The 17,573-nt window shown below is 41.4% G+C and overlaps 1 protein-coding gene across 2 annotated transcripts; it reads left to right on the top strand.

Moving 5' to 3' along the window:
• The first annotated feature begins 7,014 nt into the window (after nucleotides 1-7,014).
• On the top strand, nucleotides 7,015-17,078 carry nptxrb (neuronal pentraxin receptor b). Of its 2 annotated transcripts, XM_028974858.1 has the most exons (6): nucleotides 7,015-8,130; nucleotides 12,955-13,186; nucleotides 13,659-13,900; nucleotides 13,975-14,154; nucleotides 15,964-16,209; nucleotides 16,444-17,078. In XM_028974858.1, the coding sequence occupies exons 1-5, from the start codon at nucleotides 7,426-7,428 to the stop codon at nucleotides 16,195-16,197; spliced, it is 1,593 nt and encodes a 530-aa protein (XP_028830691.1). In that variant the 5' UTR covers nucleotides 7,015-7,425; the 3' UTR covers nucleotides 16,198-16,209; nucleotides 16,444-17,078. The 2 variants fall into 2 exon arrangements, with proteins under 2 accessions (XP_028830691.1, XP_028830690.1); XM_028974857.1 differs by having other exon boundaries at nucleotides 15,964-17,078.
• The last annotated feature ends 495 nt before the right edge of the window (nucleotides 17,079-17,573 follow it).

Here is a 17,573-nt window from a genome sequence, read left to right as displayed (position 1 = left end):
TTTAACAGCACACAGGACTAATAGGAGAAAACAGTGTGTGTCTGTCTGTGCGCCTGTGAGCCCTTATGTGCACACCCGAATGTGTGAACGTGCCCGTGTAAGTGGTTAATAGTGAATGTGACTCCTTGTGGCAACACAGGGTTTATATCAAGCTATTTGATATTACAAATCAATAAATGGATTATGCTCAGAGAAAGTCTCACCTTTCCAAAGTTGTCTGTGAGCTGCTGATACTTGGATAAAATACTAGCAAAGCTTCAACATGACTTTCATTTTGCAAGTGATCAATGGAATTCAAAAGGTTCAAACCCCACTACTACCATTGTGTCCTCAGGTGTGTCTCCAGGACTGTCCCTGTAAATACTGATTGTAATGCGCTCTGGATAAGGCTGTCTGATGAAAAGCCATATATGTAAATGTCCTTTTAATAATTTTAGAATTAAGGTAATATAACAATAAATTTATATAACATAAAATATGCTTTTTGTTTTACTTATCATTAAAACATTACCATGGTAGTTAAACTCCACCACCTCCTGTTCAAGAAGAGCTCTAACACCTCACCCCCATGCACACCCCCAAGTCATGTTTGTACAGATTTAATCATGCAGTTTTTTAGAACGTGCCAGGGAGACGAGAAAGAAAACAGGATTGAGAGAGATAGTAGTCACCGGCTATCAGGCCATTTCATTTCCAAAGTGTTGTTAAAGGATAAAGTGACACTAAAACATTGCATTCCTTATGAAGGAATGAGGAAGTAATGAACCCACATAGGCAGGATCACTCCAGAGAATAATCCTGTTTCCTGAAAATGCTGAGAGACTCAATGGGAAGTTAATGACATTGTCTCTTCAAGGCTGCTGCTGATGCTCAGGACGGACACGCCAATCAGCAGACCTGCTGACTTTAACAACAAAACTCCACGAAAGTTCAACTTCAAAACTTTCTCCCAATGAGCACTGGTTTTATTGAGGATATTTTTATTTCTTCTTGCATGAGGTTCAGCCTACACACCTTGATTTGACTTGTCAAAATTTTGATGTCAAAATTTCAATTTTCATAATGCAAGGATGACAGGTACACAAATGATTCCTCTGCCACAGAGAAAGCGACATGTACACTGTGCTGGCTTCTTTAATCACCAGGGCCGAGGGACCACTTCACCGGAGCAATCTGGCTTCTCACATAGTGAGTATCAAACATAGAAACCATATCACATGGTGCCTGTTTCATTTCACAGTAAAACGTGAAGAGTTCAGTGAGTTGTGTTTTTGTCACTGTATGATCAGATATGTTTATTAAAAACCATTAATTTCTTCATTCTACTATGAACTATTGGTGATCATCAAACTTCTCTGTGAAGAGCTTTTGCGTCCAGGATAAAATGTGATCAACCAAAACACTGGAATACCTTTAAAGCATTTTTTGTTCATAGCAAAGAACAAACCACAAAGATCAAACCACAAACCAACCAAACCACCATCACAGTGCCAAAAATTCTATAAATTAACCACAAGACTAGGATAATGCCAGAGGAATGGAATTTGGTATGGAGTCTGGTGAAGCAAAGGAAACATTCCACAAATATGAGGAAATTCCAAGTCAATCACACTTCCACCTAGGAAGCTACACTGACTGACAATCAATTTCACATGCTTTTGTGGAAATTATAGGCAAGACGTCTTATAGCAAGAAGTGCGTTTGCGATATTTTACCCCCCCTGGACGAGGCTTACTTTATGTTGATCATTTGGAGGGGGAAGCTAAGAACAAAATTCGTTATAGGGTAAGGGTTCTCCTGCGTTGTTCCAATTAATGGAGAATGTAGTGAAGAACACTGCCCATGCAATGTCTAACGCTGGGACCAGTTTGTGGAACATGTGATTGATCCAGATTTTCGTCAGGTCCTGAAGCAGATGGTGCGGGGTAAACCTGAGGCCATGTTGTTAGATGTTCAACCCTCCTGATGGTAGAGGGACGGTGATGAAAAGTCAACAAGAAAAGCTTAACCGTCTCTCTGATATAACGGTATCTCATTCGGCATGGTCCCAATCCATGCAAGAGCAGGGTGATCAGCGGGGGAGGTCAGAAAACTAACCCCCTCTAGGTTGGTGAGCCACAACTCAGAAGCAGCCCAGCAGAACCAGCCTACTCAGATAGTCCCCTTTGGAACCCCGCTACCTGGGTGCTTGTGGGAGGCAGAGAGGATGCTGACACTAGATGCAACTCTATCCACCATATTCATTTTTCCCTCTTGCTTTAATGACCAGCTCGTTTCATTAAAGAATGAGGATCCTGTGATTGGGCCCTTCTGGGTATTCTGGCAGCAGAGGAGAGCCACCATTCGACAAGAGCCACCATTCGATCTCTTTCACAGATGCTGTTGGGTTTGTTGAGTCAGTGGGGGTGCATTGTGTTAAAGAGAGTCTTCTGGTCAGATTGCGGTGGGGAGGTGTTACAGATTCTCCTCACTAGCTCTTTGAGAAAGGATGCTCTCCAACAACTCAATCAGGGCCAAGGATGTCAGGGAGTTGAGAGGACCACAGAGTTGGAGTCGGTTTGTATGCAGATGTGAAGAAGTGGTGTCAAGAGTGCAAACGTTGTGTTGGCCAAGCCTGTACAACTTCCCGTAAGGGTTGCAATGGGCCGCCTTCTGAGTGTTAGACCAAACCAAATTCTCGCTACGGAATTTACGCTGTTAGAGCATTCTCAAAATGGCCTTGAAAATGTGCTAGTGAAGATCGACGTGTTTTCAAAATTTACACAGGCAGTGCCAACCCGAAACCAGAGGGCCTGCATGGTGGCGAATGTGTTGGTAAAAGAGTGTTTCTACAGGTTTGGGGTACTGGCTCGGATTCTTTCTGACCAGGGCCGGAATTTGGAAAGTGCTTTGATCCAGCAGCTTGTATAGCATCCAGAAGACTTACACCACTCCATATAGTCCTGTCACATTCCTAAGTCTAGGGGTCTCAGAAACACAACAAGGGTGTGGAGAGGAGGAGGTCCACTGTTACACACTCACCAGCAAACAATGCATACAAACAGTGCTTTTATTCACAGTGAGCTAAGAGGTACAATAAAACAGTGGACTCAACACAGCTAACCAACATTAAAACAGACTAAAGGAAGGGATGGTCCAGCAGAGATAACTCAAACACACAAGTTAACAAAAAGGGCACATAACAGGCTAACAGCTAACAGGCTAACACAGGCAAGAACAAAGGGTCTATCACACAAAGCAACAAGAAACACAAATGAGATCCCCAACAGAGTTCCTTGTAGATCTCCGTGGACTTTGGGGACCTCCCGAAAGAGTAAGGGCCTAGCAGACCCTGGGGAACTCCCGAACACCATCCGAAGTATCTTTAAATAGGTGGAGGTGATCAATGGCAGATGGAGCTGGTAGGCCTCAACTCCTCCCATGAAGTCAACCTAAAAGAGACAGGACGCAAAAACACAGCCAGAAACACAGAACATGTGGGAGCATACGTCCAGGGACGTAACAATCCTCAAGGTATTGGACAGTGTGAATGTTTTAATTGAACTTTACACAGCTTACTTCAGACTTTACCTACGTCCAAGAAGTTTGATTGGCCAGTTTATTTACCACAAGTGACTCTCATATGGCCAAGAACCACGACTTGCTGTTGATTTCCTTTTGGGGAGAGTACCAGTACCAGTAGAGGGGCACATAGAGGGAATGGTGCAGGAACATCGGCAGCGGCTGCAGAAGGGGCCATGGCAGCTGCTTGTACCTGGAAGGAACGCTGTGATCCAGTGGGAGCAGATCTTCAAGAAGGTGATCTGGTGTACCTACAAAATAAAGCATTTCGAGGGCAGGCAAAAATAGAGGATACCTGGGGGTCCACCAAGTATAGGGTGGGCAGAGCTCCCTCAGCAGGAGAGGGGTTTACTTGATCGCTCTATTGGGTCCAGTAAAGACTGTTGATCGGACCCTGCTTAGGGTGGGCCCACCTAATCATGTGATTCCTCCTAGAGTAAGTCCAGGGGACCAGCCTGACTGAGGAGAGGAACTGGAAGGTGAGTGACTGGTGGTACAGGCATCACTCTAAAGAGTATGTTGTCCAGCCCCAGAGATTACAGCAGAATGCCCTTTGAGTTTGATCCTTCCTATGGAGGAGATGCCTAGCACCTCCCAACAATCCTCATTAAGAGGTGTGGTAACCAGTACATGTGACGTCCAGGGGAGTCAAGGTTGCGGAGGAGTCTGCAGGAAAATGCAGGGAAGCACGTTAATTGTCACCACCTCTGAAAGACTGTGCAAGTGGGGGAGGGGAAAGGGGTGATAAGCTCCTGGTTCTCAGTGTCTAATAATGAGGTGACTGTCTTGTTTAGGACTTGGAATTAATGTTCATGGTCTATTGACGGGACTCCGGGAGGGGATATCTTCCCAGACATCTTAAGGAGAACCACGCATTCAAAGCACTCAAAGACAAGCTGGACATGGAGTTTGAGAATGTTGTTAAGCAGTGCGTGCTGGACCTCAAACTACAGGCTGAAGATAACTTTGTTTTGAAGGTTTTAGAACTGATGGCAGCACAAAAAATTAAGTTTCAATATGTAAATTGAGGTGGTAGTAGCCTGGTGGAAACCATACTTGCCTATAAACCAGAAGACTCAGGTTCGAATCCCACTTACTACCATTGTGTCCCTGAACAAGAAACTTAACCCTAATTGAACCAGAATCTACGAATTGGGATAAGGATAAGGAGGTCTGGTAAATGCTGTAAATGTTAATTAATTTGAATTGACATTACAGTTTTGATTGTTCGCAGTGTTGATTGTTTTGGTTGTTTTTCTAACATCTACACCAATAGTCTCTAATATAAGCCACCTGCATAGTATTTTGTATGACCAATGCTGTTTCAAGCTGCCAAAAAAGATATGGCACATCTATTCATTCTATAAGATATATGGAGGTATCCTGTGGTTTCTGCCACCATAAAGGTAGAAGCAGATCAGCCAGTCATGGTGACCATTTTTTCAGTTGAGATAGATAAGGGGTGAAAGGGCAGAGAATGGGCAGGAATGTAGGTCCCCTAAAGTCCTGAGGTCCATCAAGTCCTGTAATTTGTCTCCATGGGCTTAATTGATGGGACTTGTTTTCCTAGCATGTCTCAGATATGCTTGATCGGTTTAAGATTTGAGTATCTGCTGGACAATTTAACACATTGAACACATTGTCACCTTGAACTCTTTCAGTGGTCATCATCTTAAATGTGTTTACAAGCTTATTCAAATTATACTGACTCTGCAATCAATGAGTCTGTTAGTGAAAACTATACCTGTGAAATAAAGAGACAGTATATTGTTCATTAGATATGTTTTCCAATTTCCTTAATTCTCTCTCTGTCTCTATCTTTCTTTCAGGTGGTTCAGCTGGTCATCCGCCACTCAATGTTTGTTCTGGGAACAACTGGGAAGTCACAGGTGCTAAAGTCTCAGAATAAGACCTACCAAAACATGAAGCACCAACCAGTGTTGGCTGACCTGAACCCCAAAGCTGTCACCAAAAGAGCTGCTCGGCATCATAAACCTGGCCACACACAAGTGGAAAGATGGTGTGCATGCCTTGTGATAACTCCTTCAAAATGTGTATGATAACTTTGCTGTTAATTGAATGTCTTCTTTTCCGCCATATCGTTTTTCTAAAACATGGCATAAACAGGTAAGGAAAATGTTGTCTGACTTCTACCCTGTGGTCTGTGTTCGGTCTATGTTCGGTTGTGGCAGGTTTCTTCTTGAACATCATGCGTGAACTGTCTCACATCGGACATGCTGGGCCTAAGTGGATTGTGCTGGATGGTGATATTGATCCCATGTGGATTGAGTCTCTGAACACAGTCATGGATGATAACAATGTACAGAGAGTTGTGGGCAGTTAATGTGTTCAGTTAATCAAATTAAGCTGCCACAGCTCTTCCATGTGCTTCTCTCTCACCATTAGATAAGCACAGCAACATACACATTTTCTGTGACATTTTCCAAGCAAACTCATTCAGGGCAACCTCCTGAATGAACTGCACCCATGTTATATCCAGTGATGAACTCTGGGTCATTATTTGTTCTGAATGCTTCCAACCATATAATTTTACGGGAATAACCATCAATGTCTCTGAAGCCGATGGCGAGATCGGAAATCAATTAGACACTAAATTTGTCTCAGCGTCTCCCCTCTACATTTATCCCATGGAGCAAACATTTTGATGCTTCAGCCTATGCCTATGAAAGCTGTCCTTGGATGGAGCATGCAACTTCAGTTTTACTGGTATGTTTTTTCCCCCCTGGAAAAATGATCAATGTGTAACATCCTTTCCAGAGTCCTGTTGCTGATGCCATGAGTATGCCTCGACAAGGACAGAAATTCCACAGCTAAAATGTTATCTGGTCCATAGTGCTTATGCTTCAGGCTTAATACAGAAGATATAAGCCAAGGTAACTGACAGAGATAAAAGAAAAGAACAATTCGGAATTGTGAGAAGAAAAAGTCAGAATTGAGAAATAAAGTGGGAATGGCCAGAAATAATGCCATAATGGTGTTTTTTAATGTGGCGGAACCGGGCTTCCATACTTTCCGGATGCACTGCATGTGCAGAAACAAAAATGCACCATGGAGTAATTCATATTAAACTGTCGTTACACACATTAATTCAAGCTTGAACGGTTATCCCCATTGCGGACCCATTAATCTCTCCCCGCTCTCACAACTTCCGCATAAAACGCGTCATCATGACCATTAATAACAAAATTATACATGCATTTGCTGGAGACTGCTTCTGATGGCGGAACACGGGTTGCCTGTCGTAGGATAGCATTTGTGTTTCAATACCACCAAATTGGATATATATAACTGGCGTTTTGAGCGTCAGAAATGCTCCAAGCCTGCAGTGGACGCTCATCAACGGTGTTGCCATGTCATGTCATCTAAACCACACTTGCTTCTTCTGTTTTAACATTTAAGGAGGTTGTGCTTTAGGTTTTCTGTTACTTGAGCCTTGCAGCATATCATATTCTGATCAATAAAAAGAGTCAGACCGGTGATTCGTGAGAGATATGGAACTACGTAGAACACCGAGACAAAGCTCGCCTGATTTAGACATTTCTTTAAGAGTTCATAAATGATTAAGGCAAGACGTGACTGCACACGCGATATTTTTAAAGAATTGATGTGGAAAGACAGGTCGTTTTTTTGCTTGTCCCCTTGTTTTTTTCAAAGATCTGGCAACCGCGTCGATCAGCGTAAAGCGTGAAGATCCCGGCTCTCAGGCAGCAGCAGCATCACCAGCAGCGTCCGTTGGTTTAATTTATTATTATTATTATTAATATTATTATTTGCTTAACATCATTATTTGATGAACAGAAAACGGTAGGCACGAAGCACACGCTGAGCCTTTTTGGTGAAAAGATGAAGTTTGTCGTCGTCTTGGTCGCCGCGGGGCTTCTGGCCTTTCTCGGCGCGGTTATCTGCATCATCGCCAGCGTCTCGCCGCGGTCGGGGAGAACCGCGCCCCACGGGCCGGCCGACAACCTGTCCCTATCGGAGTCCCTCCTCCAGCCTCTCTCCACCGGCGCTGTGGCTCACGCCGGCCCGCTGGGAGCCCTTCACGGCTCCGGATCGTACGAAGGCGGTCTGGGGGTCCCTGACCTGGAGGTGCCCGCATTCAACGAGCTGAACCCCGGGGAAGTGACGGGTGCAGGCAGGAAACAATTCACCTTCAGTCGGCTCATCTGCACCCCGATCCCGATCGGAGACTGTAAAGCCCGAAGCCTTGATCCGCAAGCGGATGGCCCCTACTCGGACGACGACTGGAACTACCTGCGAATCACCGCCGATGAGCTGCGGCAGGCGGTCATGCGACAGAACAACCAGATCGTCATGGACCAGAGGACCATCGGGGAGCTGACTAGCAAGCTGGCCGAGTGCGAGAGCGGCCTGGAGGAGAGCAGCCTCGCCGAGCGGAGCGTGGGAGCCTGGACCGGCGGCAGCCGCCGCCTCATGGCCGGGGACGACGTGAGCTCGTCGGCCGCGGCGCAGCTGCAGACCGCCCGGGCGGTGGAGGAGCTGGAGACGGCCATCCTCCAGCTGAAGGACCGCATTGAGAAGCTGGAGGTAAAATGCTGTCAAGAATATTTCTTTGCAATATACACTCAATGTGGTTTTAATTAACATTTGATTTCAGGATCACGTTTATTGGCCAAGTATGTTAACATATACAAACACTGATAAAAATATTGACCTTAATCTACTTAAAAAAGGTAAGGCAACTTTTTGCATCAGATTATTGTGTAAATAAAGTAAGACTAATCTTTGTATAAGATACTTAATTTATTGTGTATAAGAACTATGGTTTTAAAGTAAATCCAACTTGAATTTAGAAAGTAAAATCAATGTTATTTTTCAAGTAAAGCCAACTTAGTTGATCAAATCACTTAACTTAATTTTATGAGTAACATATATTTAATAAAGCCAAGTTTTCTCTACTTGTAAAATTAAGTTGGATTTCTTACATACAAAAAATCAAGTAGTCTACACAAAGACTAGCTTTACTTTATCTACATAATAAAGTAGATCAGAAACAACAACTCAAATCATGTTTGGTCTACTCAAAAAGAATATGTCCTCTATCTGTGACATTCTCCATCACAAATCAATGTGCATGGAGCCAAGACTTGACCATAATGATAAATAACCAAGAGCTGCAACTATTAGTTGATTAATGAATTAGTTGCTATCAACAATTTGTATAATTTTCTCTGAGTCCTATTTTGAAGAATAAAAATCAAATTATCTAATGTGAAAGTTTTAAATTGTGGACTGTTAACACCAAACAAGAGATACTGGGTTGCACCTTTGGCTTTGGCAAACCAGTGATAGATTTTCACCATTTTCTTACAAATTGATTTATCAAACATACTATTAACGAGACCCACAAGAGTCAATCTCAGGTTTATTTATGCATCTAAACCCAAAACAAAACTTGTCAGTTAGCTGAAACAAAATAATAAAAGTTTTGACAATAAAAGAAAAAAATCTATTCCACAGAGCTATGAACACAGACTGAATGGATAATTGCTGTCAGTACAATACATGCTATTAGAATAAAACTGTCAGTTTTTCTTAGAGGTCAGAACACCCTAACAGTAACGTTCATATTCACGGTTACAGATACTGTACATTGATGAGGCAAAAATCTAAGCAAAATCCAGCATCTCTCAAAATTTTTATTAACAATACATAACAAAATAAGGCATGTGCCAGTATACTCTTTTAAAATTAAATTTAATATTTTTCTGCATATTAGAGATACGAAAATGAAAAGTGTAAACTGAGAACATTAGGGGAACCTCAGAATATGCAGTGTAAACCTATTAGCACAACTTGGTATGAGTGAGTTCAGTCAAAATCTACACCTTCAACATCATCTGTATGGCTTTTAAGCATGCAAACAGACCTTGAGATCGTGGACTTTGGAAGACATTTTTTTGTTTGCATCCTCCAGCTCCAGAAAGATCTTCTGAAAGACCTCAAATGTATATTTCAGTTTATTAGGGTACCTTAGGTCCAAGGCATAGAGAAGGCCCATCAGATAGGTGCAAGCAGGAGCCACATCTGGGATACCAAAAAGGATTTCTGCTCCTTCGATGGCTATTCCAGCTAGCTTGTAGTAATGGCTTCATGGACAGCTGCAGCATCGCTGTCATCGAAAACCTGTGAAATACAACATTTACATTTACATTTATGGCATTTATCAGACGCCCTTACCCAGAGCGACTTACAGTCAATAGTTACAGGAGACAGTCCCCCTGGAGCAATTTAGGATTAAGTGTCTTGATCAGGGACACGATAGTAGTAAGCGGGATTTGAACCTGGGTCTTCTGGTTCATAGGTGAGTGTGTTACCCGCTAGGCTACTACCACCCCAACAGGGTGTGGAACAACAGGGAATAAAATGTATTATTGTATATATAAAAATATCACATATTTGGGTCTGTCATTTACAATTCTACAAATGGTTATACATCAGATATTACTTTTTTGTTAACTCACTACAGCATTTAACCATAACAAAGCAAAATCATACGTCAATAGAATCTAATCTAAATGTCATAAAGTAATCAAATCCAACTGTCAGTAGCAGTTCTCAGAAAACCCAAGGATGTTCTTTTACATAGAGTAGAAGTAGCCTCCAGGCATCTGTGATGATTTTACATGTTTCACTGTCATTTTTAATTAAGACAATAAAATCTTATGAACACCACAATGGAAATAGGTGTTAGTCCTAGATATAGTGTTCTTTTTTTATCCTTGATTGTACATTTTTCCTTTTTGTGTAGGGAATGTTGATATAATGAAATAAATCAAATCCCATTAATTTTGACATAGGCATGTCATTTAAAATCTACTAGAAAATCTGGTCAAATTTTCATCAACCAGCTTTTTTGCACACACTTGTATCTCATTGACAGGTCTTTGAATCAGTTATATATTCAGGAAGTAGAGCAGTCGCCTGCCAATCGTGGGATCGATGTGTGTGAGTGTGTGTGTGTTGTGTGTGTGAATGAGTGAATGAGAAGCAGTGTAAAGCGCTTTGAGTACTGTAGGTAGAAAAGCGATATATACGTACAGACCATTTACCATATCTTCCATACCTTCCATACCTTCAGTGTGATCCTGCGGAATTCCTCCTCTATCTGAGAGACCAGGAGAGAAACATTGAGATGTAGAAACATGATGTAGAAACATGAGAAACACACACAAAAAAATTACAGACAAACATGGACAAGAGAAACAGAATGAGACACAGAAACATGGTATCTTGACTGTTCTGAAAGCAACATTTACTTGATAAGTGATGTAAGAATACTGAAAATTATCCACAGGTAATTAGGTGAAAATAGCATTCAGTCTAAAAAACTCATCTGGTAAATATATTGTTCATTTCCCCACCAGTGTTAATCAGATAAGTTTTCCCTTTATTCTCAGAGCTTCATGAGCTAAGCATTGAGCTTATTTGTGCTCACATATGATGGAGTGAACAAATTTTTGCTTTACATCTTAATTTGGGCATAAGATTGACCTTTCACTGGCCCCGCCCCCAAAATGGCCATTGACCAATCATTCAATGGTTACTATTTGAGCAGGTCTGACAAACATTAACATATGTTATATTAGTTTTTATATTTTATCCCCATTAAATATGTTCATGGATTGGACAAAAATACACACATTTCTGTTCAGTAGAATGCAACACAAATGTATGAGTTGTTATATATGGGTGAATGGGGATATATATATATATTTGCGCAAATTTTTGTCAGGCCCAAGAGTAAACAAACTAATTTTTGCCTCACATTCAATACTACAACTAACCAAGTGTTTGTATACAAACCTTAATCCGTAGTTATAAAGTCACCTGGTAGAATATCTTCATCCAGTTTAGAGACAGCAGAAAAAAAAATGTCATAGTTACTGACCATGGCAATTAACCAAAACCACGCTATAATAAAACATCCAAAATCCATGACAACTAGCGACTCAAGTTCTGGTGGCCAGAGCATGAAAAAAACTACATATAACATTATTAAAGCTGAAAAAGACATCACTATCTTACATAGACGCTTACCTTACCTTAAACATCCGTGTTTAAGGTAAGATGCTATTCTTACCTTAAACATCCGTGAACTCAAGCACACGTCCAGCCTATGGGAATGTGGCACTCGTGTTTCCCATGCAAGACCCAGAATGCATCAGGTGGCGCAATTACGGAACAACGTAAAATATGAAATTAAATAAACAAGCTTATTGTTTGTTGAGTGAACTTGCGAAGCTCGACTGGGATAACCTAAAAACGCTTGTAAATGAAAAATCATACAATATATTGTAGTTTGAACAAATGCATATCAATTTCAAATGATTATGTACAGATACAAACAAGAATTGTTATTGTTAATATCACAGAGTTAATTTATGTCATATATACAAATGTTCAGCATCGCTTTTTTCAGTGCAAGAATCCATCTTTCAAGCAAGACAGCACAATAGTGTTAGTGTAACAAACAATAAAATCTTATGTTCGGCCTAGCGGCCTCTGCTTTCCCTATTACCTTCCAGACCTGGAGGTCTTTTGGTCTCCCTCCCCACATCACCACCATCCACTGGGGAGAAGCATATCAATAATAGATGAAGGGGAGGATGAAAGAGGCCTTGAGAATATATCACCAGAGAGTGAGAGTACAGAGAGAGAGGGGATCATCGAGCAACAATTGGGCTGGATTCTGGCTTTTTTAGCAATGTAATAATGCATCTCAAAAGTGTAATATCATAGAATTAGGTAATTTTTTCACAAATTCATAAACAAAATAATAATAATTTCTAAATACTATAATTGTTATGTGCAAAGTGACATTCTTATTTTATGATGATTATGGCTGATTGGGTTATGATGTTTAGGAATCCAGCATCCAACACCATTAGAATATTACTTATGTAAAACTGTGGAGAATAGAGTAAAAAACTCTCTACACACAAAAACCACTTCAACCTGATGTTACCTGGCAGAAAGAGGCATGGCACAATAGAGGTTAAAAGAATGAACAGTTTCTAATTTATTATTGCAGTTACATGTAAATATTGTAAAACATATTGTATGTAAAAAAGGTACCATCTTACACTTACACTGAATCAAAAATGATTCACAATCTAAAAGGTATGAAAAGTAATGTTTATTTATTCACTCAAGGCTAGGTTGGTGCTGAAGGCTTGGAGGCTTAAACTTTTTAAAATGAAATAACCAGATTTGTGCACTAGAACATGAAGGCTGTGTTAAATTACATCCCACTGCAGCGATAATGGAATCTGTTGGTTATTTGCAATCAGTCTGCAATGTTGTGCTTTTAATTGCTGTTGGTTGCTTTCTGTGCTGTCTGTTCTCCAGGCTGAGATTGGACCTGCCTCCGAGAACCACACAGACATTCTCATGATGGGCTCCAGCGGCTCACATGGCAACAATGGCTGGCAGGTGGAGAATTTGGAAGGACAGCTGGAGAAGAAAATGAAGCAGTTGGAGAAAGAGAGGAAGGCCATGCGGAAGGAAGCCCAGAACCACCACAAGGAAATAAACGAGGGGCTTGATACCCTGCAAAACCGCATTTCTGAGCTGGAACAGAGTAAGGATAGGGGATTTGATTTTATGTGACATGGTAATGTATTGTGCAGTTCAAAAAATATATTATATAATTAGACTAATTAGTATTGATAACAATATTAAGTGAAGTGAAAGTGATTGTCATTGTGAAACACTGCAGCACAGCACATGGTGCACACAACGAAATGTGTCCTCTGCTTTTAAACCATCACCCTTGGTGAGCAGTGGGCAGCCATGACAGGCGCCCGGGGAGCTGTGTGTTGGGTGCTTTGCACCTCAGTGGTACTTTGGTGTATCGGGATTCAAATTGGCAGCCTTCTGATTACAGGGCCGCTTCCTTACCCGCCATCACTGCCCCGTGATATTACTATCAATATCAAATTTTTATTCTCAAAATAAGTTCATTATGAAAAGCTGCTGTTTTATGAGGAATTGGGTGCCCCAAATTAATAAAAATCATATTTTGAATTCTTCTTTTTTTCTTCTTCTTATAGGCCTCACAGACTTCACTTATCCAAAAGGTTACAGGCTCTCATTCCCAGTCCGGACCAACTACATGTATGGAACAATAAGACGGGAGATCCCTGAAATGTATGCCTTTACCGTCTGTGTGTGGTTAAAGCCCACAGAGGCTGGAATTGGCACCCCATTCTCCTACGCAGTGTCGGAGCAACCAAATGAGCTAGTTCTGCTGCAGGGTATCCACAAACCAGTTGAGCTACTCATCAACGATAAGGTGACAACCATTTTCCTGGAAGACACGAGTCTGTAAAACAAGGGTAAACAAATGTTTCTTAATTTCTTCCGTAGGTGGCGCAACTGCCATTGTCCCTTCCGCCGGGGATCTGGCAGCATATCTGTGTAAGCTGGACTTTGCGGGATGGGAAATGGAAAGCATACCAGGGGGGCACACTGAGGGGTCAGGGAGAAGGCCTGGCAGCCTGGCATCCCATTCGACCAGGAGGGGTGCTTATTCTGGGACAAGAACAGGTAAGAGAGACTGGGCTCCCATGTCTTCACAGGAAATAATTATATTCTTCTCTATTGATGCAGGTTTTAATGAGGTGAGGCTGGGTGCATTATTATTTTAAATGAGTTGCACATTATTAAACCGTGTTTGTCACGCCAGTGGGCTGACGGGGGAAGGAAGCGCAGAGGAGGGACATATTTGGAACAAGGATTTATTATTAATAATAAAAGAACACAAATAAACAACGGCGGGGTGGCCAAAAACAGGGAATAAAGGGGAAACACAAACTTGCCTGCAGCCGTGTGGCGGTTGCCAGAACTCAAAAGGTTGCCAGGTAAAGAACGAAGGTCAAGTTCATGACAGAGTTCACTCAATTGAGTCCGCTAAAATGTCGTCGCTGCAGAATGGGCGGAGTTACAGCCTTTTAAAGGTGGTCAGAATTGGCTTCAGCTGTAGCGATCACCTGGAGCCAATCCTAACAGTGTTTAAGAGACTAGTTCTATAAACTGTGTAACTCTGTAAAATAATGGATGTTCTTCTACAAGCAGAAGTCTACAGGTGGAGAACAATATTGTATCGCTGCTCAGAGAACAACAAGAGAACAGAGTCTCTGAATGTTTCATGACACTATGTCACGACGCAAGTTGACAGGGGAGGGAAGCACAGAGGTGGGACATTCTGGGAACACATACACCGTTACCAGGTCAAGTTCACGAAAATGCCGTCCCTGCAGAGGGGTGGAGTCACAGGCTTTTAATGGCTGTCCGGATTGGGCACAGGTGATGTGTCCAGGTGCGTCAATTCCTGACACACTACACACAAACTAGACCAAAACCGATGTTGAGTCCAGATTTACAAATGACTAGTGCTGCACGATAAATCTAATCGCAATCGTAATCGCGATGTCATTCTGTGCGATTACACGAACGCAAAAAGCTGCGATTTAAATGATTAGTACATGGATTGGATCAGCAACATATCCGATCCATTCTCTCAAAGTTTGCGAGCTGACTGAAGTCTCACTCGTCGGATGTGACGTGTTTGGTCACATGACTTTCGATTCGGAGACATATGGGTAGATGGCGCATGACGCGCTGCATTGTACGTCAACGTCGCCGCCATATTGTGAGAGGCTCTGCTGTGGCGTGAAGCATATACATGTCTATGGAGAGAAGTGCATAAAAATGCTGTTTGGGGCTATACAAACCGCTGTACGCTCCAAACCAGATTTACATTTACATTTATGGCATTTGGCAGACGCCCTTATCCAGAGCGACTTACAACGTGCTTTCAAGTTAAGATCCCGGGGGATTACATTTCATAGGTAAGGCTGGACAATTGTTTTGAATATATTTGGCCATTATTAAATCCCGTTTTATAAGTCTTAACCTTAGCTAAGCTAGCAAAGCTATGCATCCCTGTGTTCAAGTCAGCCTCCAAACAACGTTTTGGTTAAACGTAAGAACTATAATACGGGATTGTATAATGGCCAAATATAATCAAAACAGTTGTTTAGCCTTACCAGGGTTTGTCGTTCGACAGTAATGTAAAAGAGTTTTTTTGAGATTTATTTAATTTAGTAGAATATTGTATTTTGAAAGCACTGGGCATTTCAGGTTGTTATAAGTAGTTTGTATGTTTCACTTTGAACTGAAACATTTCACTATTAGTATGCGACTTTTCATTGATATACAAGCAAGTGTCCTTTATCATATCGCATATCGCAATATTGATCTCAATAATCGCAATATGTCTTTTTCCCCAAATCGTGCAGCCCTACAAATGACATATATAAAAGAGTTTCTAACATACATTCTTAAATAATCTAGGATTCCCTGGGAGGCCGGTTTGACGCATCCCAAGCTCTGGTGGGGGAACTGTCTCAGTTTAACCTTTGGGACCGCATTCTATCGCCGTTGGAGGTGGCTAGAAAGGCCGACTGCAGTGCGTCAGCCAAGCTGGGCAATGTGTCTCCCTGGACAGATCGAGATGTTGATGTCTTCGGCGGAGCCACCAAGGAGCCTGTGGACCCCTGCGCACACACGTCTGACCCCCAGCAGTGAGGTTTTCCCGAGGTATTGAGAGAAGCATTTGTTGTTAGACAAACACTATTTTTGATGGGTTTGATGCTTGTTAATGGGAGTTATGGACAACTAATTGTGACTTAGACGTGTCCAGTATGTGTTTGCTGCACGGGGTTCAGCTTTGTGTATATTTGTTGGTAGAGCCTTTGAGGAAGTAGGCAAAGTTGACCTTTTTTGTCCTGCTTGTTGTGTTGCTCTCAAACCCATTTTGCTTTTCTTTTTCAGCATTGGCATGTCATATACTTCATGTACGAAGATTTTTGGAGTTTATAAATATTTTCTAACACCTTCCCATGTGTCCATAGCACTTCTTTCTTCACTCTGTTGTATTAAGTGCATCCTGTGCAGTGCTATGGCTTTTGAGTTGTGATCATCTTTATTAGGCATTTGATTCACAGACAGTATTTTGTTGTTAAAATGCCCTTTAAAAAAAAGCTGATTACATGAATCTGTCAGTGTTAAGAAGACATGTGGTGTGTGTCTGCGAGAATGCAGCATAAGCATCTTCAGCAAAGGTTCAATGCATTGTGAGATTAAGTTTGACCTGAAATGAAAAATGTACACGCTAAGATATGAAATTACAGAAATAGAAGAGTGTTCTGGTGGCCATTGGCGGCAAGAAGCCTTCTTAAACCATTTAAAACCATGTCTCACAGTTTAATATCCTGAATGGTTGTAAAGTGCCTGCTGTGGAATACAAGCCCAAAATCTTTTTTATTATTAGTTGCTTCTGGTTATGATGTTAATCCAATGTGAAGTCATTGTTGAGCTTTTTACATTTGCATTTTTTTTACGACTCTTTCATGAGATTGTTCAATATGTGGTTTGAAACAGAACAATAAAATAAACTAAAGTCCAAACATTGTCGAGTATTTTAGCCACTTTAGCAGTTTGTATTTTTGTCAAATTATTTCACTCTGATGTCACAATTCATTGCACCATACAGAATATTGCAATATACAATATGAACAAACACTAACAACCATGGCATACAGCTCTCATGGCTATTCATTGAGGATATTATTAATAATAACACACCTATAACCCAATTGACTGTTGCGATAATTGCCCAAAATCTTGAATTTATTCAAACGCATCATCAGCATCAAAAGCGTCAACTGAAGCTTGACATGATCTAAAACAAACTGTTAATTAATAAAGAAGTTGATTATCTTAATTGATTGTTACTTTTAACTAAAGACATAATGAAAGGAGAATTTAACAGGCTGCAAGGGTATTATTCTCCCAGGTTTGTAGGTCAAAAACAGATTGTGGCTGAGCCAATGCCTACTACTCCATTGATAGTTTGTGCACCATTATTCTAGATAAGTGATGTGGATTGGTGTCCTGGCATT

The sequence above is a fragment of the Denticeps clupeoides genome, chromosome 3 (assembly GCF_900700375.1).
Source record: "Denticeps clupeoides chromosome 3, fDenClu1.1, whole genome shotgun sequence".
NCBI classification, from domain to species: domain Eukaryota; kingdom Metazoa; phylum Chordata; class Actinopteri; order Clupeiformes; family Denticipitidae; genus Denticeps; species Denticeps clupeoides.
The sequence above is the reverse complement of the archived record's forward strand: the minus strand, read 5'-3'. Positions and strand labels throughout refer to the sequence as shown.

What these genes read in the sequence shown, in the direction of transcription:
- nptxrb (XM_028974858.1), top strand. Translation starts at nt 7,426, where the DNA reads ATGAAGTTTGTCGTCGTCTTGGTCGCCGCGGGGCTTCTGGCCTTTCTC. An exon ending in CATTTCTGAGCTGGAACAGA is followed by an intron (nt 13,187 to 13,658) that starts GTAAGGATAGGG and finishes TTCTTCTTATAG; the next exon opens with GCCTCACAGACTTCACTTAT. An exon ending in TTATTCTGGGACAAGAACAG is followed by an intron (nt 14,155 to 15,963) that starts GTAAGAGAGACT and finishes TAAATAATCTAG; the next exon opens with GATTCCCTGGGAGGCCGGTT.